Source organism: Simochromis diagramma, unplaced genomic scaffold, assembly GCF_900408965.1.
Source record: "Simochromis diagramma unplaced genomic scaffold, fSimDia1.1 OVJJ01000501.1, whole genome shotgun sequence".
Taxonomy (NCBI): Eukaryota; Metazoa; Chordata; class Actinopteri; order Cichliformes; family Cichlidae; genus Simochromis; species Simochromis diagramma.
In genome coordinates this window covers 3122441-3144501 of record NW_024387320.1, presented here as the reverse complement: position 1 = coordinate 3144501, position 22061 = coordinate 3122441, and the positions used below count along the sequence as shown (strand labels likewise).

General features: G+C 40.7%; 1 protein-coding gene across 2 annotated transcripts; it reads left to right on the top strand.

The window, feature by feature from the left end:
- Nucleotides 1-1481: 1481 nt before the first annotated feature.
- Nucleotides 1482-20912, top strand: srpx (sushi-repeat containing protein X-linked). Of its 2 annotated transcripts, XM_040005351.1 has the most exons (10): nucleotides 1482-1612; nucleotides 8786-8842; nucleotides 12433-12621; nucleotides 13630-13806; nucleotides 14374-14500; nucleotides 14591-14712; nucleotides 15602-15781; nucleotides 17783-17916; nucleotides 20056-20177; nucleotides 20268-20912. In XM_040005351.1, the coding sequence occupies exons 1-10, from the start codon at nucleotides 1552-1554 to the stop codon at nucleotides 20449-20451; spliced, it is 1353 nt and encodes a 450-aa protein (XP_039861285.1). In that variant the 5' UTR covers nucleotides 1482-1551; the 3' UTR covers nucleotides 20452-20912. The 2 variants fall into 2 exon arrangements, with proteins under 2 accessions (XP_039861285.1, XP_039861286.1); XM_040005352.1 differs by lacking the exon at nucleotides 8786-8842 and having other exon boundaries at nucleotides 1489-1612.
- The last annotated feature ends 1149 nt before the right edge of the window (nucleotides 20913-22061 follow it).

Sequence of the window (22061 nt, the reverse complement as noted above, 5' to 3'; positions counted from 1 at the left end):
CACTGACGTCACACAGAGTTAAAAGTGAAAAAAAAAAAAAAACGTGTTTGGCCAGTCTGAAGCCTGAACTCTTGGCTCACAGAGATTACTGACCTCATTATTTTGAAGTTTGGACATGTTTGTAAAATAAAATTAAATATATCCAAGTGTGCATAAAAGCCCCCTTCCATTTCTCACATTAAATGTGATAGATTAAAGAACTCACACTCTAATAAAAGCTTGTTTGATGATGTGTGTGAAAAACACTGCTGCGAGGCTACTTTTATCTTCATTTTAAATCAACTTGCTAAAAAAAAGGCAAGAAAGGCTCTGAGTTTTCTGAAGATTTATGATTTTTTCTGGAAAAACTTTAAAAAGATTCACTGGAATTACAAACTGGTTGTACAACTGGCTGATACTTGTCACTTTTGAAAAGTGTCCATCTGATTTTAAACTAGGCTGAAATCTAAAATCTGTTAAAGATGTTGAAACTCTGTACAAAGTGCTATTGCAACACACTCTGAAACTCTCTCCCACTGAGCCGAGTTCTGTGGTCTCTTTTAAAAAGGAGCTGAAAATGTTGCTTGCAGGTAACTTTTTTGGACTCCATGTTTTTAGTATTTTGTTATGAAGCACTTTGGGATATTTGTCTTGAAATGCGCTGCATAGCACATAGCACAAAACTGTACTCATTTACTTACTTTTCTGAGATGCAGCGAAGCTGTAAAAGTGTGAAATGTGCAGGGGTGACATTAAATCTTATTTCACCAATAAAGTGGTGGGGTGGGATACTGCAAATTTATGCTTTCTTTTTTGTAGAGACCTGGGTTGCAGATGAGCTATAAAACTATTTAAAAAATAAATAAGTAAAATAATATATATTAATTCATAGTGAACTTAGAGGATCAAAATCAAGTATCGTGCTAGCGTTGATCCAATACCATCGGTATTTGGACCAATCCTCACACCTTACAAGGGGCACCAAAACGTGGAGAGGCAAACATGATGACAGAACATTTGCAGGTAAACCAAAATATTGTGACTTATACATTGTGTCGGGCTTCAGTCTCAAAATAAAACCTATCCACCACTTTATAACTTTATTTTGCTCCTCAAGCCATCACCTAAATATGAGCAATACACAATGAAATGTGCATGTGTTGTATCCATGTTGGTGTAGGGAAAATGCTCCAATCAAATGTCGTTAAGGGGCCAAATAAACTTAGCTATCTATACAACTGATAATTTTTCGTGTATTTTAAAGATAGATAAAATAAATATATGCACAGTAGTCACTTGAGTAAAATACACAAAGTATATCAGTAAATAAACAAGTTAAAGGAATAAAAATAAAATGGGCTGATTTGATGCACTTGGGTCACAGTTTAGCCTTGAGCCTGGCACTGTCCTCCCTGTCTGGCTCCCTCATGCCGGTGGTCGGGCCAGGCTGTGTGAAGAGAATCCTCCCTTGTTTCTGGAGCAAGAGGCGGGCCTTTAGAAAGAAGGAATGCACTGAAGCTTTCCTGCAGGCTCCCCTTCACATGTTGAGGAACGTCCGTCCCGCGTCCCGACATGGACATGTGGCCGCTGCTGCTCCTGTTTGTCCAGCTCTGCTTCTGCTCCGGGTATGAAGGTAAACAGCAACTTACAGCCTCTCATTCATCTTCCGGACGTTTTTAACCGTGCTGAAAAGAAGAAATATCAAATGGTAGAGCAGCTTATCTTGAGAGAGAGTCCACATGGACAGACTCTGGCGGTGCCAGTGGCTTGGTGGAAGGGTAAGTGTAGTTAAATTATGCGCTTGGGGCTTAGAGATGACTGTAAGTTGAACTGAGTTTGAGGTTTCTCGTCCTCCCTGCTGCTGGTTTTTGGTGAACCGCCGCTGTGTTTACGTGGAGGGGGTGGAGAGCGGGGGGAGTGCAGTGTGCATGTGGGGGACGTTTCTGTGCGCACAGCTCGGTCGGTGGCGCTAATCACAGGCCCGCAGCTGATCTGCGCTCAAAGTTTAATTTTCGCTTCTTCATGCCTCCACCTCTTAATCTTTGATACCGCGCTAAGAGGCTGAAAAGACCTCAATAACTAAGAGCTTTGAATTAAAATAAACAAAGGGCCTTCACATATTTTGGCTTTGGGTGTCTGGAATTATTTACACTACTTAACACTAAAGAGTTTCTGTTCTAATATAGTTCCAAAGAGTTTACTGCCCCTGTTAACTTTTCTATCACTGTTCCTTCATGGAAAATAACTGCTTTTCTTTGGATGAATGAAACAAGACGTTGTCCAACACAGCAGTCACTCCATAATGCAACTAATCACAGTTGATGTGCAAGATCCAGTATAAGAAACATAAAGCCTGCAGCCTCCAGCAAGAAGCTGAAATGACTTCAAAGCGTACGTCCGGATGAAGTGTTGTGTGTGTGCGTGTGTGTGTGTGTGTGTGTGTGTGTCCCAGCTTGTGCAGTCAGTTGCAGTGGCTGTGTGCCTGTAGATGGTTTGAGAGTGGCTCACCGCTGCTGTATGATCATACAGGCTGAAACATGAACACAAGCTGTGGAGCAGATTCATACTGACACACTAAAAACTGCTCATTGAGCCGACAGTCAGGACTTTGGTCTGTTCTTGTGTATGCGCCTGCATCTATTATGAGGAGTTTATTTTACTGGGCTCTGTTTGTGTTTTTTTCTTTTGGTTAGTAAGCCTTTTATTAGTTAGGCATGGCCAGGGTTGTTTGGCAGTGCACCAGAGTCAAATCTAGAGATGTGCAGTTGCTTTTGCTCCTTTCGGGCTCTTTTTTGTGTGTGTGGGGGTGTGGTGTGTGTGGGGGTGTGGGTGTGTGTGTGGGGGGGGGGGGGCTTACTTGTAAGGCCATGTAGTCACTCAATCACAGCCAGATCACATTTTCCATGAGGGTATGTTTTACTGATGTGGGTCATACACCTCATGAAGGGAGTAGTTTGAGGAAATGCCAGCAAGTACCATCATCGAGGAAGTCTGCTTGAAAGCAACCTGCATAATTACAAAGCAATGCACAAGGACCAGACCAAGAACTCTCTAGTAATTCCTCAGTCAGTGTTAGAGCTTTTTAGAATTTTCTTAAATTTACCATCCTGGATCCACAATATTTGAGTTGAGGGTGGATCTGGTTCACGTTCTTCATTGCAATACAGGGATATTGACCTTGGTGAAGGATGCACTTTCCAAATGCCTTTCTGGTTAATGGGTAGCTAGTTTTAGACTGAAGTGTTATTAGAGGCGTTTGCATGTGTCTCAAAGAGAAAGCAGCAGGAGGATTTACAAAATGTTCAATGAAGTCTTCATTATTCACTTGTGGCCATGATGTACTAAAACCATATTTGTGAGGATTAATAGAGTGAACTCAATAAGTTCAATCTATAAGTTAATAAGCAGTGTGAGACGGGCCCTTGGCTACCTCCAGTCGCTAAGGTTAAGTGTGCCTGAGTAGTTCTTGGCTGTGAAATTGGTTGCAAAGAGGATGCTGCAACAAAAACCTCTTTTTGATTGCTTTCGTTGCTAGCGGATCGCAGTGGTCAGTATAGTTTGCCCTGAAGATGCCGTCTTGTCTGCAAACTCTCACGAACTTTTCATGAGGTCATCTCAGGAACACAGTTCTCCCACTAAACTGATATCCAAGCCTGGTGGTTATTAGAGTCCGAGCAATACTGGCTGGACTGATATATGAGCCAGTATTAGTTGTTTGTCGGTATAATGGTATCAGCATTTATAACAACCAATAACCTAAAATCAAGAGTAAAGAAGTGACGAGAGAAACACATGTTTGAGAAATTTTAGAGAAATCTGTTTCGTGTGTCTAAATATCACTCTGTTATATTTTTAAATCACCGGATATCGATGTATGGGTCTATCGCTCTGCTGTTTATGAGGGACAACAGCTTGTCTCAGAAGGTGGATGAAATGAAGGGCTGCAACAATGGTCACTTTAAGATAAATGCAGATTATTTTGGACTGTTAATCCTGAAGATACATGATGCATACATCCATTTGAATGGCATGTGTCTGTGTGGTGCTGATCAAATGTTTCTCTAAAAATTGTTGCCTTCCTCTGAAAATGTTGAGTGAACTGAAACACTAAAACAGGAGAAACTGCAGTGTTCCCCACATCCCCCCTTAGTGTTCACTATCCTTCCTGGGGTCCATCCGACCCATTGTTGATGCAGAAATATTGATTGTCTCTGCTTTAGGAATGGACAAACAGATGCTAAATAAAGACCCGGTGTGAAATGATTGGTTTCTAGCAGTGAACCTGGTGAACACTAACTGAATGAGTCAAACACCTCAGCTGCCAACAGCTTGTAGTTATTTTGTATCTCTCAGGTGATGAAGTGCTTCATCCTGCTTGGCTAGTACCTACAGAGGTTTTACTGGATATAAGTATTTGCTTTTACACGAGACACACAAACCAGATGCATCAAGGCGTCATCAGTTGAGAGCACTTAGGCGAGTTTACTTTCCTTAATAGGTTTTCACTCGCTGTGGTGGGTTGTAGGGTGTAACACTGTACCTCTATGTAAGGTAATGGAGATGAAACCCGGAGCAGTTTGCTCCTCAGGGTCAGAAACTGCTGATGTAATGAGAAAAGCAAAGCAGACGTGAGTGTAAGTGAGACACAAGTCATTAGTGCAGAAAAAAGGGAATTATGTAAGTTTGTAATCGTGGCGTTTTGAATTGAGTTCTACAGAAATGGCAGCGCATTTTATTTATTATTCTTCCCCTCTGGTAGCCTGCAGCCACGATTCCACATTTACCGGAAAAGAGCTTCTTCCACATAATGATGGTTTGTATTACAGGCCTGCAGAGAACAGCTAATTGGAGAATCAGGCTCTGTAATTTAAAGCATATTCACTCCCAGAGGTTTCTCAGGAAGGCAAGCTCCTGCCGTTCCTGCACTGTTAACACTGACAACTCCTTTGAAGTAAGAGAGATGGACAGGAAGATGATGCTGGCTGCCGATCCCCTCCTCATCGCGTTGACAGATTCGTTAAATATAAATGAAGGAAAGTCTCAGATCGCTCAATCCCTGTTTTGAAATCCTTTGAATGTGGAGCTCTCTCATCAACAAGCACAAACCAGACCCAGTCCATTTATTCCAGCTGCGTAGCCGCTGTGATCTAATCAAATCTGTCCCACCTATGGGTGAGAAAGGTATCAGCAGCTGTTGAGAGCTGCAGATGGAAACATCAGTGATGGGAGAGTTCACGCTGCTCTGAGCATCCTTGTGCGCCCTCCGTCCTTCATGGCTGCTTGTTTGTCTAAAGATAAAAAAAAAATGTCTACTCCAAAAGTAAACAATATAAGAAAAAGTTATTTGTTTTTTGAAGATGAATATCTGAGCTCCAATGCTTTTGTTTAGTTGCTTTTGTTTATTACAGAGCCAAGACCCAAATTGGTTTCTGCAGCGTGTAAACAAAGTGGATGAATAAGTTACATGTGTGCTAAGCATTTTTAGAGAGTGGGAAGGGTTAACTATTTGTTCCCTGCAGGCCAGTGTGGCACAACAGCGTTTCATCTTATTTAATTATACAGAGATTAATAATTGAGTTTGGGGAGAGGCTATTGATCGGCTCGACTAAGATTTATGGCTGTTGTACCTCACCTGGTGGTGAGATTATCATTCATCATGGATTTTGTATCTGATCCCATTTTAAAGAAAATTATTATTCTTTTAGCCAATATAGCTGAAAGATGCAGCTTTTGGTGAGGTGTCCTTAGACTGAGGCTGTTCCTAAACCAAGGTCGCTCCTGGTGGCAGGTGACCACCTTGGTGTGTGAGTGTTTCTGAATGGGTGAATGAGAAACACCATAACACACTCTTGGGTAACACCAAGCTACAAAAGTGTTACATAAAGCGTTTTTTTTATACTGAGAGGAGCATTTCTGTTTGTTTTATTGATCTTTATTACACATGTTGGCTGTTTTAGTTGTGAATGATAAGGAGTTATAAGTTACACAGTGAGGCAAATGTTTTTTTTTAACCTTAAGCTTATGAAAAGTAGTGATGTGCATGACTTGTCATGGTCTCATTGTTTTTATGATTTGTTAGTTGTTTTTGGATTATTGTGAAGCTTTTAACTTATTTTCATTCTCTTAGTTATTTAGGTTATTTTATCCATTTGTTTTAAGTTTCCCAGCCTTTCCTGGTATTTCCTGTAAAGTTCAGATACACATTTGTCTTTAGCTTTTCTTTCACTTGTGTCCTTATTGGTTTCACCTGTGTTTCATTACCCTCCTGTGTCCAGAGACGGGATGACTGTGAAACTGCATGCTCACTTGCTAACACCTTGCCAATCACATATCATTAGCCAATGAACATACCCAAGTCTATCCTCATTTCTAAAATATAGAATTACCAAGATTTACAAAGGAGACTTAATTTTTTTAATTCAGTATGAACCAAAATTAGCAACTGGGTCCATAAACTCAGCAGAAAAGTTCACACAGTTCAATAGGACAGGGAGCATTTTTGCAGCCACAAGCACTGCCCCCTGGTGGCCACATAAAGAATGCAAATTTAAGGCACTTCTTGGCTTTTCCGACTATGAAGCTACATCTATCTTTTATATTGTCTGTGGTTTTAGTAAGGCAAACTGTGTTATTACAACAACTTCAGTGATCATGTCAGACACACTGACATTCTGATAACATGCAGCCAGTGAAAAATGAGTGGCTGTAAAACAGTGATCACATTTTTATAGAATAAGATAGAATACACTTTATTTATGTCACAAGCTTTGAAACTCTCACACTGCAGTTACCAAAAAACACAATTTAGAACAAAATGGATTAAATGAAGTAAAACTCAGGAAAATAAAGGGTGACTGAATAAATTAGCTCACTAATGTTAAAACTGCAGAAGGAATGGGAACTCAACTTTTAAAAAAAGGTGTTAAAGATGAGTAAGATTATTGTATTAAAGCCTGTTTATGTGTGTTAGGAAACCCAAAGGGAATCACTCAGCTCTGCATGGATCAGAGTTTGGCATAAACAACACAAACGCGTGGATGGATCCACTAAATGTGGCTCAGTGGATTAAAGCCAAACATCTTAACTTTGGTCTTAACTGTCCAGCTGACACTGTTCCAGAAGTCTTTTTCTTTGTGCAGCTTTACAAAACTAAGCTGTGCTGCCATGTTCTTTTTAGAGAAGAGGCTTTCTCCTGGCACCCCTTAGGCAGCTACTTTTCTAATAACTGGTGAAAAAACAACCAGTTTTAATAAATAAGTCTGTGAATAATTGCTTTTTTCCCAATATTTAATTAGCAGATTTCTTGTTATGCAAAGTGCAAGCAATTTCTCACTGTAACTGCTCCATCTTGGTACATTACTCCACAGTAAAAGTGAAAAAGGATCCAGTGATGATTTTTATTTCTTTTTGTAAACACAGCTCTAGCAACGGTGTCAAATGCACTGCTTTTCCTACCTTTTGATTCACAGCAATTACATTTTAACTGATAGTCGTAAAAACACGTTTTTTGCATGTCTTGCAAACTGAACTAGTAATCTAGTAAACAGCGAGGTTCTAATCAGTTAGATAACGTTAACAAATGCACAAGTCCTTCAAATTCTCTATAAATGAACGTAAATCTTTAAGTCTACCCATAAAAAGCACAAAAATAGGGTTATGAGTGCCAGTTGCATCACAGTGTAAATGATCACATCCTGTTTGTTTGCAGTTGCTGCAAATTCCTTCAGAGCTGATAACCTTGACGGTGCATGTGGTTCTAACTAGTGTTCACTATAATGCTGAAACACACACACAGAGACACACAGACACACCTGTAATTAGTTTTCCATAACTTTCTTTCCTCCCTCCCTCGCCCCATTAAGAAGCAGACACTTAAGTTTTCCCATTAGACAGCTAAATCTGACTCACTCAGTATGTGGGTTTGCTCTGTGCAGTCGATGCTGTGTGATCTGAATGCTGAAACCTCAAAGCTTGTTGTGTGTGTGCATGTGTGTAACTGTGTGCTATATGACTTGCAGCATTTTCGCCCAGACAGCATTTGTTAGACTGACAGAAAAACCACGCTGAGGAAGAAGGAGTGGTAGCTACTGGTGATTTTTATCTTGGGCTCATTGACTGACATGTGGCCGATATACGGTGCTGAAGGAGGTCTGAACACTCCTCCTTTGTGGACCCTGAACAGAGAACACATTCACGCCGGGCTTCATAACGTCTCTGAGCCAGTTTTATTCCTGCTTCTTTAACCCCATCCTTACTCATTTCCTCTCAGCTTTATTAGCTCCAGGCCTGCTCTATCTTCCCTATCCCTTCATCCTCTTTCCTAGATGAATCCCCCTGGCTCCTCACAGATTGGCTGTGAGTGCCTCTCAATGATGTGTCACATTTCAGCTTTTTTTTTTCATGTTTTCTCAGTAATGTGTCACTGCTAAAGATGACATAATATGGATGGCTATGGTGGGTATATGTTTAGGAGCTGTTTTGTAGCAAAACGTTTCAAATGAGGATCACAGAGTGTATCCCTGTGTTAAAAAGATTCGTTTTTCCAAGCCAACTGGAAAACAGAGATCTTTTGGGACTTACTTATTCTTCTTGCATGTGTTCTGTCCAGTGGATTCTGATTACTCCCACCCGTGGTATCTGGATTAGATGAAGTTGAGCAATACTTTTAGGCTGTTCTTGGTGCTGTTTTGCAGGGCGGATAAAAGCCCTGCAGGTCAGCCCAGGACAAAGCTTTCAAACATTGCCCAACATAAACGTAGCTCTTCATTGTATTAGTTGCTTTTTTCTTGCTTTCTTTTACCCCCAGGGTCAGGACGGTACGCCTACGGAGACGACGAGGACTGGTATTCTCATACCTATAGAGGTAACGACACTTGGTTTGTCACTGCCACAGCATGCACGCAGACATACAGGATCAGTTTAAACTTAACTCGCATTTCAATTCAATATGTTTGTACATTAGAAGTAGAAAATTAATGCACTATAGTTAAGAAAGTACACTCACCAGCCACTTTGTTAGATACACCTATTCAACTGCCCAATAATGCAATCATATGGGTGGAACTCAGTGAATCTAAACATGGTCAACATGACCCCCTGAAGTTCAAACTGAGCATCTGAATGGGGAAGAAAAGGGATTTAAGTGACTTTAAATGTAGCGTGGTTGTTGGGTATTGTTGCAGATTTCAGAAACTGATGATCTACTGGGATTTTCTCTAGACAACCATCTCTAGGGTTTACAGAGAGTGATCGAAAAAAGAGAAAATATTCAGTTTCCTGGGCAAAAATGGAAACCACTCATTATAAATAAGGCATGCATAAGAGCAGCTGGGCTACAGCAGCAGAAGATGCCATTCCTCTCAGATAACAGGAAGCGGATTGAAAAAATGTTGCCTGGTCTGATGAGTCTCAATTTCTGTTGTGACATTCAGATGGTGTAAGCCACATGGAAGCATGGATCCATCCTGTAATGTATCAGTGGTTCATGCTACTGTTGGTGGCGTAACTACTACTCAAATGGCCTCCACAAACCAAAAGAGCAGCTTTGGGATGTGGTAGAATGGGAGATTCTCATCATGCATGTGTGAGGCTATCATGTCAATATGGATCAAAATCTCTGAGGAATGTCTCCAGCACCTTGTTGAATCTCTGCCATGAAGAATTAAAGTAATTCTGAAGGCCGAATACACAGCAATGTGTACCCAATGAAGTGGTCAGAGAGTGTATACACCGAAGTTTAAATTGAGGCAAGAATTTCACAGGATAAAATTTTAGATAAAATACTAAAAAATTGTTTAGCTTGAACAAAAATAGCTGAACTCATTTCAGTTCCTCCATTAATTCAACACCAGCTCATTCAGCCAGTTTTGTAAACTGACACTGTTACGTCAAAGTAGCTTCCCATTTTAAATCTAGGGTCAGTTAGACACGGAACATTATCATCCCGGCCAAACCGCACTCTCCCCTCGTGTAAAAGCTCAGATATAATATTTTCTCTTACTCGTTGGCTGTGGAAGTTTTGCCAACACACACACCAGCACAGAGAGAAGGAGCAAGGGTGGTTTGCTGTGTAATGAAAACTCATTTTGACTCCACCTGGAAGTAAGCCTGAGCTCGTGTATATTCTCCTCTGTGTGTTTGTGGTGGTCTGCAGGCTCAATGTTCAACTAGAGCCAGCAGGAAATAAACTGCAGATTTTGATTTTCCTGTATTGGAATAAGAACCTTGTGGCCCCTTAAATTTGGCAACATTCAAGAAATTTTACACAAGCATCACAGAGATGGGCAGCTATCCACTCTGTGAGGAAGCGAGTTGAAATGTGCAATTTCAAGCAAAGATCTCAAAGGAATAGTTTGATTTTTTTTAAACAAATACTTTCTTTCTTACTTTAAGTTTGCTGAGAAGATTAGAAGATTGATTCAGTCTCTTTAATAAACGAATCTATCAGAAGTGAACACTGAATTCAGTCTGCAGAGTTTAGCTTATGCGGAGTCACTGAAAGTGCAGTACTGTGCAAAAAGTCTTGTAGTAGTAATTCCTTATACTTGGCTAGAAAAATGGAAAATGGATGTAATGAATGATTGAAACATATGCAAACATACATGAGGCAAAAACCGAGTTTGTACAATTCAAACAAGTTTAAAAATCGATATTTGGTACGACCACCTTTATTCTTCAGCACAGCCTGAAATCACTTAGATATGCTTTCTTCTTGAAGGACATTCAAAGCTCTTATTTGGATGTTGGCTGCCTTTTGTTCTGTTTTCAGTCTAGATAATCCCACACTGCCGTTGAGGCCCAGCCACGTATTGGGGAGGCCAATACATGACTGATAAATAAGACAGACACGATCTCCAACACGACTGGCAAAATGCTGCTCCGAAATGTTGAGAGCACGAGCAACACATTGCGAGCGAGCGCAAGTGCAAAAACTGAGCGACAGGGGCTGCTATTGTATTGCTATACATTTTTTGCACGCAGCAATGAATTTTGTTCACTCAAATTTAGCTTTTCTTCGCTCAGAATAAATTTCTCCTCAAAATGCAACACTTGTACCTGCAATTTATTTTTACGTGCGCTCAGAATAGTGGCACAAAAATAACGCCATAGTTTTACAGATGTAGACATTCACTGCTGTACCTCTCTCCTGACCTCCTCTGTACATTTTGATGATGATTCAACTTTGGCCCAAAGGACCAGTCACCACTCACTTACCTGATGTTTTTCCCACAGGTTTTTGCTGTATTTTCTCCTAGTTCTTCAGGACATGACTTTCAGATACTTTTCATCTGCTGTAGATTGTTTTGCCACTTCCTTATTTTTTCCTTCACACCATGTGCACTGGGTCCTTACTTTCTTTAAGGACACACTGCACACAGTGCCTAGAAATATGCCAAGTTTTCAGCTAATAGCTCTTTGCGAGTCACGTTCTTGGGACAAAATTACTATTTTATGCCTGTCAAGATGTGCTATCTTTGGCATTTCTTGTCAATTCAACCAAAGAAATGGAAACAAATTATGTGTTTTTATGACAGGCTGCTATTAACAAAGTGCCTAAAGAAACAAAAAAAATGGTCTTTGCTAAGTTGCCTGTTATGTGTAGACACAGCACCGGTTCATTCCTTGCTTTTGGTGCCCTTTGTATGTTTGAATAATTCATAGGTCAGTCTTAAGTGGCTTAACAAAACAAACAAACAAACAAACAAAAACATACATCTGAAATGGTCAGGTATAAGGACTGGACTGAAAATGAGTGAAAAAGCAGCCAATGTTCAAAGACAAATTGCTCAAGACTGCTTTTGAAACAAAATACAAAGAAATAATAGTTGGCTCAAGACTTTTGCACAGTACTGTAGCTCCATATGAAAACCTGAAATAGACTTCTTAACTGTCTTCTCTAAGATCTCCAAGAAAGTCAAAATCTTCCTTTAATTAAGGCACCGTTTTTCTAGACTTTAACTTTCCCTGGTCATCCTTATCAGCATCAGGAACAGTCCTAATCAGGGAAAGATGATAATGGATCCAGGGGACCATAAACTTTGATTCCTAAATCAGTTAAGGATAAGGATAAAAAAGAGCTGCATTCTTAATAAAGACTGTATTTGCTGTGGTGCCTTTCACGCTCTGAAACCACGCGCACACACAAAAACTTAAGTGCTCTCTACACACATTATTATCAGTCTTTTACTCGAGTGAGACTATCTCCTTTGCCTCATGAGACTGTTGGATAATGGAAGTCACTGAAAAGGTAATAAGAAATCCACTGTATCTGCCTGTACTCAAGGTGATGGGTGGGTTTTTGTTCTTTCACTCTGGCAGTGGAAGTCTCTCTCTAAGCTTCTATGATCACAGGTAAGTGCTTGTTACTGAGCGTCTGTCACTCAAGGCCACACCATAAAGACATGAGATAAAACAATGAAGAAAAGGTCAGTGCCTCGTTCTGCTGTTTTTTAGGAACCCCGTGGTGCGCACCCATTAAAATTAAACATGGTGACGTGAGCTGTCGCACACCCAGAGGAGAGCACTACAGGAACGTGATGGGGACACGGTGTAAAATCCGCTGCAAGCAGGGATATGAAGCTCAGAGCTCAGAGGTGGTGTGCATGGCGAGCAAACACTGGTCCTCTAACTACGCCTGCCGAGGTGAGAAAGTCCACTTGAGCATGCGCACACATTGTGTTTCTCACTGTTTAAATGCATGCATGTATTCAACACACGCATTATAGCCATGCTTATCAAAATGGATGAAGGGAGGTGGGATATCATCAAACTGGGAACCCAGAGATGCCGCTGTTTGGAGCCAGAACCTTCCACAGAGCTGCCAATCAGCAGACAAACTGCAGAAACCAAAGCTGTCTATAAGCCTTCAAATCTTATTAACAGAGCCGTCATCCAAAATGACCACAGGCACGCTTTGTGGACGGCCCAAATTTAGCAAATGAGACCGTACTGACTGTTCTAGAGAGATTTTGTTTCTGAGTGCAGCCAGATAGCTTGTAGCTGCACATTAAAGCATCACGTCAAAGTGATTCCTGCGTGATTAGAGCTCATTCCTGATTCTAGAAGTAGAAATTTTATATGCTTTGAACCACATATCACAGTCTTCTTTAGGGGATGTAGTTTGTTGGATTTTTTTTATTTTTTATATACTTTTGTGTGCCACCTGTCTCCTCAGGAATTTGCATATGCAGGCAAACGTCAGCACCTGCGTCTGCTGGCTTACTCTGTCAAACTCGGTTCAGTTTAATTTATACTGGTCCAATTCACAAGTTCAGTGTACTCAACGCTGTAAGGTAAAGATGCTACGATGTGAGTGACAGTTAGGAGAAAAAAACTCCCTTTTTTAACAGGAAGACATTAACCAGGAGAACCAGACTCAAAAGAAGTTCGTAGATCAAACACCTGCAGCAGAAGCAAAGTTTCAAACCAAACATTAACTGTAGAAAGAGCGTCTACATCCTGAGTCTGATCTGGGAGCTCGTTCCATAGGAGAGGAGTCTGGCAGCTGAAGGCTTTGCCACCTCCTGAGACATGAGCGTGTGTGTGTGTGTGTGTGTGTGTGTGTGTGTGTGTATAAGTATTTAAATGCATCTGTTGCAATGAAACCCTCATGCAAGCACCACATTAACAATGAGCTCACCCTGCTTTCAGAGATCCGTTGTCCTAAGCTGGATATGCCCATTAATGGTGGCTACAAGTGCTCAGACGGCTCTTACTTCAACTCTCGCTGTGAGTTCTTCTGCTCACCCGGATTCACTCTGAAGGGCCAGAAGACGGCAACGTGCCGCTACAACGCAGTGTGGAGTGCAGGAGTGCCCAGCTGTGTTGGTAAGACTGTTTGCATTGTTGTTGTTGTTCTTTTGTGTACAGTTTGGTCTCCCACAGAGGACTGAAGCCTCTAAGCTGCTAACAAGTAATTAGCTGCCAGAGGCACACCGTCAGCTCCAGCTCTCACTTATACATCTCTATTACTATTTGTCCTGATACAGTGTTTGGCAAAGTTAGAACTCTGTGTGTTATACTCAGAGACACATACGCAGACTTTGACCGTCACCAGTGTGTAATGTGTTTCATTTCTTTGCGCCAATCTGAACTAAAAATGGCTTTCAGCTTTGTGACCTGTACATAGTGTCATAGTGTCACAGAACTAAAGCCAGTGACAGTGTCATCACCTGAATCTGTGAGGACACTTTCCTCACAAGATTCATCTTTGTCTCTGCAGTCATACTACTTTTTGTGTTGCTTTAAAATATTTTTTAGATGTCTTTCATGTACTTCAAGCATGTCTTTCATCTAGGCTAGATTTGATTTAGGAGGATGCACCGTATAACTTTATGTTGCAAGAGTTACAGTGATGACAAGATTTTTTTTGTTTGTTTTTTTAATTTTCTGTAGATATTGATCCTCCAAAAATCAAGTGTCCAAATGTGAAGGATAAGTGGGCAGAACCTGGAAAGCTGACAGCGAGGGTGACTTGGGACACACCAGAGGGTGTTGACACTGCAGACGGCATCCTCACAGAGTCAGTTGCTTTTTTGCTTCCTTGTTAAGCCCCCAAGAGTAAGTTGAAAGATTAAAACTGAGAATGTGTTTTTTGTTTTCCCCCCCCCAGTGTTATCCTTAAAGGAAAGCCCTCAAAATCCAACTTCCCAGAGGGGCTCCATAAAATGTCTTACACTGTGTTTGATCGGGCTGGGAACAAAGGGTCCTGCCGCTTCACTGTCAGAGTGCGAGGTGAGCCTCTAAAAGCAGAGGATAAGATTTTGATCGTTTGTCTGGAACAGGGTTTTTGGTCACACACTCTTTCAGGGGGTTATCTCCAAGAAGTCTCCAAAGATTATAGAAATATATATATTTAATTGGTAGACTAACATTATACAATGCAATATTTGCTAGGATGCGTGTTAGATGTGTTAGATCAAGACAGAACAGATGTACGGTACATACAGAATATGTGTGCAAAAGTCTTGCAGTATAATGCAAAATAAGTGCAGTGATTTATTGCAAAAATAAACATGTGCAAAAATATATGGAAATACAGTATATATCCACCTACATACATCCACCTCTCTGGTTCTGTTTCAGATCTTTGCTTGATTTTTAATGCCCATAATGTCTATCTGCTGTAGATAGCATTTTTTAGGACTGCTTCTTCTTCTTGTCTAGTTTCCTCAGATATTTTTTTTCATGTTTAGATATGCCAGAGGTTCTGCTAAAAACCTTGGTGGTGATAAAATAGCCATATCAAAGTGGCTAAAGATACAGTTTATTGTGAGGGAACTAAACACTGGTTCATTCCTTGAGTAAGGTACCTTATTTATGCTTGAATGATTCGTTTTTCTGAAAATGTAATCTCCAAAGATCCCTTTTAAAAAAATGACAAGACTGGCTGCTTGGAAGCAAAATAGAAACTAGGGGCAGCTCAAGACCTTTGCACAGTACTGTGGCAGTTACCTGAATGCAACTCCAGCTTTTATTTTTCACCTTTAGCACAACGGTTTATGCATAAGCCAAGTCTGAACATATGATACAGACTAATATGACAAATATCTATTAGGCAAGAGTTAATCAGGCTTGTAAAAAGCTAATTCTCCAGAATCTTACTGTCTCTTTTTGTGAACAGTGCGTCGCTGCAGCCCTCTCTATCCTCCGGACAACGGTTACATGAAGTGTGACAGTGACAAAGACAACTACGGAGCCACCTGTGAATTCACCTGCACCGGCGGCTCCGAGCTACGGGGCAGCGCTGCCAGAGTGTGTCAGTATGGACTCACCTGGTCGGGCTCAGACACAACCTGTGCACGTAAGTACTGCATGCTGTTCAAGCCATACAAGCTGTTCTCGTACAGACATGACAATCTTCATTTAATAATTGTATTAGTTTAAGTCATTCAGAAATGGAAGGATAAACATAGACATAGACCTTTCTTACTCCTTTTACCATCACTGTGTCATGTGCTTAGCCTGTATTTATAATAAGTAGACATTGTGTACTTCAGGATTTATTAAAAAGACAAAAAATCTGTAGTAACAACCAAAACACATGCAAGTAGTTTTCATCTCACTGCTCACATCTTCTCCAGTGGGTTTCTGTTTTATGTCTCTTTGTGTTTTTGTGAGTCTAAACGCTTCATTTCCAACCATTTGAATCATATGCAGTGGTTTTCATTAGGTGGGTTTTTTTTTCTACTCAGTTTGTCTGTTTTTCATATGGTTTGGCTGTCAAAATGTTTTTGTGTCTTGCCGTCATTTTGGCTGCTTTGTCTGGCAGTTTTTTTTCCCCCATCTGGCTGAAATGCAGCGAATCTCTACTTCATTAAAGAGAAGGTTCAATATACAGTGACTTTAAAGACAAAGACAAACTTCTGATAGATCGGTTTTTTGTCGATATGATACAACTTAAAATAATAAAATACAATTTAAATTGGCAATTAAAAATATATATATACCACTAGCTTTTATCTAGTTTCCCAAAAAGCCTCATTTTCACTGTTTAGTTTTGCTTTTTGGGATGAAATCTTCAGAGGAAAAAGCTTGCTCGTGCAACAAATCAGTAAGAGAGACACTTTGTTGTCCTGTAACCTGCTGGGAGTTTTTACAAGTAGCTGAAATTGCTGATGATTAAATTAATTGTAGAAATATTGCAGTGTGAGAGGGAATCCTGAAGTCTGAAAAGGTGAATGATCACAGAACTTGAAACCATGAGCCTTGGACATTACTCAATAGAGAGCTCAAGGACTTGAGCGAATTTAGTTTGCATTCATTTACAAAATCTGCTTACTTATTAGCCCAATATGACGTTTTAAAATCGAAATTCTGTCCTGTTAAATATTATATGGCCTGATATTTATGTACGTGGGTTTCTTCACCATTGAATGTAATCAAAACAGAGGTGGAGGTCATTTTTTGACTACAGAAACTCAGAGGGATCCTGCTTAATGCAGAGATATTGGGGTGCATTTTCTTTTTTCATATAGTTCCTGTAACCTTTTCTGGTTTTATATGAGAATCCAAAATGAGGACAATATGGCGCCTCTTACCGATCGATTGGACAGATCAATACTGGACGGTCCTCCATTAAATGTTCAAGAAGACAGAAAAAGTGCAACAGTTGAATAACAAAAGTCATGTGTTCGACTCGGTTCTGTCACATTTCCAATGAAACTCATAAGTTGGACCTACAGAGACAGACTGGAACGCAGAATAAATATAAAAAGTGCTTTTATTGTTTACCAAACGTAAAAAGTGATGCGCATTGTGGCACGAGAATCAATACAAAAATAAAATCCAATCGCAAAGAGACTAAAAGAAAGCAGTGAGCCAGCTGGAGAAATCAAGAAAAAAACATGAGGGTGATGGGACAACAACAGGGTTAGGACTGTGGGTCAGAGGACACAGACTACATGCTCACACCAGGGAGAGGGATAAGGCAGGGATGGACTCAGTCAAGACAATAATGAAGGCAGGGAAAGGAACAAAGGCGAGACAGCCACAGGAGGAACTGACTTTCAGAAACAAACACACAGACAAATGATGAGAAGCAGAAAGAGGAAACATAGGAGGCACAGAAAACGAGGAAAACCCTCCAGAAACACAAAGGACCGTTAAACAGTAAGGATTATAATCGAAAACAAGGGTCAAAGACCGTGAGCCATTAATTTGATTTTATCGCCTGAGCAGCCAAAAACAATCAATGATGAAACATCTCACAGAAATAATGTGTTGTAATGGCACCCTTTTCTTTGTAGCGTGCGTGTCACGCCTTGTCTCATCACTTTAAATTGTCCGTTCGATGTCGTCACAGCCATGAGCATCAACGTGGGAGTGCGTACGGCTGCTGCGCTGCTGGACCAGTTCTATGAGAAGCGAAGGCTCCTCGTTATCTCCGCGCCAACGGCTGCCAATCATAATTACCGCTTCCAGATGACTAACTTGCAGGTGAGGCACGACTCTCAGTTAATGAGCTGAATGTGAGTCGACTGAGATGCAGGGGTGGAAGTCAACGCCGGAGTGACTTACGTCCTCTGTGATGATGCACACAAAGACAGCCTCAGTGTGTTTGTGGGGTTTTTTCGCCCGATTTGCCACCTAAGTGGGTAAAAGTGGTGACACAAATAAATAGGAGAGAGGGTGTTGTGGTGATGAACACGAAATGTCACGGCAGTGAATAAATGATAGTGACACTGGCTCTGATAAGGCTATTCTGGGGTGGATGCTTTCCCACATCATCAGACAACATTAAGTCAGAGCTGTTTTATAAATGCCTGACCTTTCAAAGTGACTCGGATATCAGCTGAAAGATAAACCGGTGTCAGTTTGTGAACAAGATGACTGATCGGTCCTGCAGTCTGTCGACTGGTTATCAGGAATTTCTACAGTTAGTTTGAAAGTGAAGGAAAAAACAGTTCATTTTCACCTTATTTGGGAAAATGGTGATAATTTTACACAATTACACAACTGACCCATCAGTATGGTTATTTATTCACTGCAAACACTTTAAAAATCATCTTGCTGCAGTAGCAGACAAAGGAACTGTCAGAAAGTTTGGGCTGTGTGGAGTAGGCAGATCTAACTTGAAATGAGTTTTTATGCAAACTGTGGAGAGATTTTCCCCTCAGGGCTCAGTGAAGTCTGTCCAAATCTATCTGTGTTGTGTGCCACAACTTCACAGCTTAAAAAGCAAAAAGAGTGTCAGTGTAGCTGTAAATTAGCGTAAATGTACTAAACTGTATGCTTTCATAATAACATAGCAGATTAGCCATGATGTCAGGCGTCTCTTGGAAATGAGAATTTTAATCTCAATTAGATTTTTTACCTGGATAAATAAAGGGCTAATAATTAGCTCAGATGGTTTCACATTTTAATAGCAAGATAAGCACATGTGTAGACACTGTTCTAATACTTGCCTTAGTATATTAATACTAAATAAGTAGCAAACTGCAGTGCTGTACAAGTTCTCTATCACCTGAACATCATTCGAAACACTGACAAAAATCCCCCTGTACATTCACAGATGTATAACACACGTACGCAGGGATCCTGTAGCATTCACGCGTTTATATAAAGGGATGAGTCGAAATATCAATATTACAATAAATTGTTTATTAATATGCTTGCAACAGTTATTCAGTTAGGTTTTACTTACAAAGTGCCAATTCACAGCAGCAGTCACCTCATGGAGTATTATATTGTAAGGTAAGGACTCTACAATATTACTTAATCAAAACCAGAAAAAATGAGCCGTCTGAGAAAAGAGCAAAGAGAAGTAAGGACAAATAGGAATGCAGAAAAAGTGCTTTCAGATTTTAATCCACCATGTAGTTAGGAGTACCATCTGGAAAGAGTCTGATTGCCAATAGCTTCATTTTTCAGCATGGCAGTGAACCCTGCTAATGCAATAAAATCATACCTGGATAGAACAAAACACACAATAGAACATTATCAGACATGGATTGGCCTCCCCAGAGCCCGGATCTCAAGATTACCGAAGCAGTGTGGGATCATCTTGACAGAAAACGGAACAAGAGGCACAAAACATCCAAAGAAAAGCTTTGGGAGTCCTTCAAGAAGCCCGGACATTTAAATAAATTGTTGGACCTAAGAGGTGGCTCAAGACTTTTGCACAGCACTGTAGGCACATTGTTTTTTTTCAGTTATTGGTGTGAAAAATGTCTCATTTAAAATCTATTTTTGTTAACTTTAACCTGCTGACCAACATCAACAGCCTGCCGGATTGTTTGAATTCCTGTTCATGCAATAAGGACAGGAGTGGGGTTTCCATTGGTTAAAAATTTGCCCCTCTCTTCATGAACAAAAATCCAGTGTGTATACTTGTTGGACACACGATGTCTCCCAGTTCTGCTTTCTCTAGTGTGCTGCGGATTTGAGATTCCAGATCAAGCTCTTAACTTGAAACGGAGCCAAGATTGGCTCCAAATTAGTCACAGTCTAAAACAGTGTAGTCATACGTACATGTGGAAAACACATGCACAGAGACAGCATTGTTTTCGAGTGGCGCTGAACGTAATCAAAAACATAAAACTGATGGATCTGTGTGTCTGTGTCCTGTGAGAACAGCAAGCTCAGTGTGGCCTGGACTTGAGACATGCGACAGTAATCGAGCTGGTCGGGACTTACCCGGCACAAGTCGGCCGGATTCGACACAACCTGCTTTCTCCAGGACTGGCCCTGCAGCTCAGGTACTAACATGCAAACACACCCACCTCTGTTAACTTCAGCATGTGTGATTTTTGCTCGCTCCTGCTCATTGAACTGAATGCATTTCTTAGGTTACTGCTCCAGATTCCTCAAAGGTCTTTCCAAATGGTGCTGGTAGACAAGCAGGGCATAGACAAACAACGCTACCCGTTTCCAATCACAGCGGCTGAATTATTCACCACCATCGACACTTTCCCCCTCCGCAAAGACGAGATGCTGGTACAGCAGGAGGCGGGCCAGACCTGCCAGTCATAAAACGCCCAGTACACTTCCATGGACTGTCAGCCATCTTTGAGCTTTCCCTCCTTCGTCACAGCAGAAAAGACTCGGATCTCCCGTTTCCATCCACATGTCACACGTTCCTACCTGAACCAAATCTGCCCTGTATCCTGTGTGCGCGAGCATGTCTGTTTGTTTGTGTGTGTGTGTCAAAAGTTTGGATGTCAGTCATGGTGCTAATCACACAGTGCATTACAGTCATACTGATTCCTGTGTCTTGTCTGTATTTTATTTGTTCTATTATTATTATTATTTTCAAAGCAGAATAATTGTCTTACTACTTTGTAAAAAAAAAAAAAAAGTCTTTTTACTGTATGAACTGGAAGACCTTTCACCTAATATTTATGTCGCACCTTTCCCAATAAGGATGTACTCTGTACGTGCAGTGCATCTGTGTCTGAATTTGCAAACACTGATTAAATATGTCTAGTGCGGAGGATGTGCTCCTGTGTGCGTCAGTGTGAGGAAGCAGTCTGCAAAAGTGCCCGAGGACAAGTAAAGAGAGAAAGTTAAGAGGGCAAATGATTCACAGGAGAACTCGATAAGTCAGTACTAAATATTTTCCTAAAATACAAATTGTCCTTGAAGCAAAAAAACTTCCTTCCACAACTTAAAAACAAACAAACACTGAATGCAGTGATGTGCAAAACATTTAAACCATATGTTTAATTGAGTAACCTGAGGAAAACCTTGAATATTTAATGTATTCTTGTTTTAAATTTTATGCCTTAACAATCCTCAGCTTCGTTTTGTGTGCAGTATCACTTACTAGGTTGTTCCAAAAAAGGATGTGCAGCAGACAAATTCTGGTTCCAGGACTGTTTTTGCAACACTGCATTTTAAATATGGGAATTTTTTTTTTTTTTTTATAAGAGCCAATAAGGGCATGCTATGATGTTTAGCTCTTTGTTTGACATCTGTTTAATAGTCCTACAGCTCAATGGTCCACTGGTTTTCTTTGGGAAAAGGAAAGATGTGGAAGCATGCAGAGAATCACACATCCTAGTCTGGCATATTCATGACCTTTGAAGGTCTTCAGTTAGATGATTCCTGAACTTGACATTTAAATTTTCATGAATATGCCTCATAGCTTATGAAAAAACAAAACAAAATATTCAGATTATTAGTATATTTATTTCAGTTTGAGTGAAATACAATTTAAACAGTATGAATACTCTGCATCTTCAGTACAAGCAGCCACAATCATGTTGTTGACTCCACAGTTACCCAGATGTTTTTTTTCATCAGGAGATCCTTACTGAAAAGGCTGGCTGCTCAGAGTGCTCCATCAAAACATAAACAGAATACTGGAAGGGAAAAGGTGCACAAGCAACAGGGATGACGGCAGTTTTGAGAAGATCATCAAGAAAAGTTTATTCAAGAACTGACTGAGGATGATGTCATTGTATCAATGATCTGCTAGAGGGTGTGGAGAGCCACAGCCCCGTCCTCCAGGGCATGAAGCAGGTATGGAGGAGATCCAGGCTCCAGATATCCAGAGGCCCTCAGAGTACAAGAGACCAAGGAAGACCAACGGAGGGGCAACCGTGCCACTATCCGGAAAGAGCTGAGGAGAGCCCCAAATG